General features: G+C 36.3%; 1 protein-coding gene across 1 annotated transcript; it reads right to left on the reverse strand.

Annotated features, from left to right (window-relative positions):
- Positions 1 to 359: 359 nt before the first annotated feature.
- On the reverse strand, positions 360 to 815 carry LOC108781539 (uncharacterized). The gene has a single exon (XM_018549534.1). The coding sequence runs from the start codon at positions 813 to 815 to the stop codon at positions 360 to 362; it is 456 nt and encodes a 151-aa protein (XP_018405036.1).
- Positions 816 to 821: the final 6 nt, after the last annotated feature.

Genomic DNA, 821 nt, shown 5'->3' on the forward strand with positions numbered 1-821 from the left:
ACAATCGTGCATCAGATCGAAATTGCACGAGGTGTATACGATATCGGAAACAAAAATCGCTCTAAGTCCACACGATGATAAGCGGTATATCGTATCAGGTTCTACCGACACGCTCCCATGGGGACATTACCGGTGTAAATAAAACATATCTTATATGAATAATAATATTTTATATGTATAACATGTATAAAATGTATAATATATGTAATATATAATATGTAAATATGTTTGTAAAGGATATTTAATATACTTTAATGTGTAATATAATTTATATAATGTGTAATATGTATTTGTATATAATATTTAATATACTTTAATGTATAATATAATATAATTTGTATAACATATAATTTATAATTTTATAATAAATTGTCTTTATGAATCCACGAATTGTGTGATTTGTCAAGTCCCAACCATTTCACATAAACCTCGTTTCCTCTTTTGCGCAACACTTTTTCAACAAGGTATACGTCGGGATTAGCGACGCGATGCAGTTCATATTCGTAGAATCCTCCAGCTATGAGCTCTCCGCGGGAATCCTCCAGTAGATACGTCACTGGATTAGTTTGCTGCACTTTGATAATTTTAAAGACCTCCGTGGTCCAGTTCGGTGTGAAACCTTTTTCAAATATTGTCTTGAATTTGCTCACGCGTACTGTATCGCATACTTTGAATTTTGCTGAACCCGCGATCTTTATCGCACTATACACCGTGCCCAGGAGACTTTCGGCGATCGCGGGAGTTACGTCAGCGGGTCGCATGCCGATAGTGCGATGCTTACGCGCGTTGTAATCCGACACGAGATGCGGCAGCATTTCGAT

The sequence above is a fragment of the Cyphomyrmex costatus genome, unplaced genomic scaffold (genome assembly GCF_001594065.2).
Source record: "Cyphomyrmex costatus isolate MS0001 unplaced genomic scaffold, Ccosl1.0 scaffold833, whole genome shotgun sequence".
Taxonomy (NCBI): domain Eukaryota; kingdom Metazoa; phylum Arthropoda; class Insecta; order Hymenoptera; family Formicidae; genus Cyphomyrmex; species Cyphomyrmex costatus.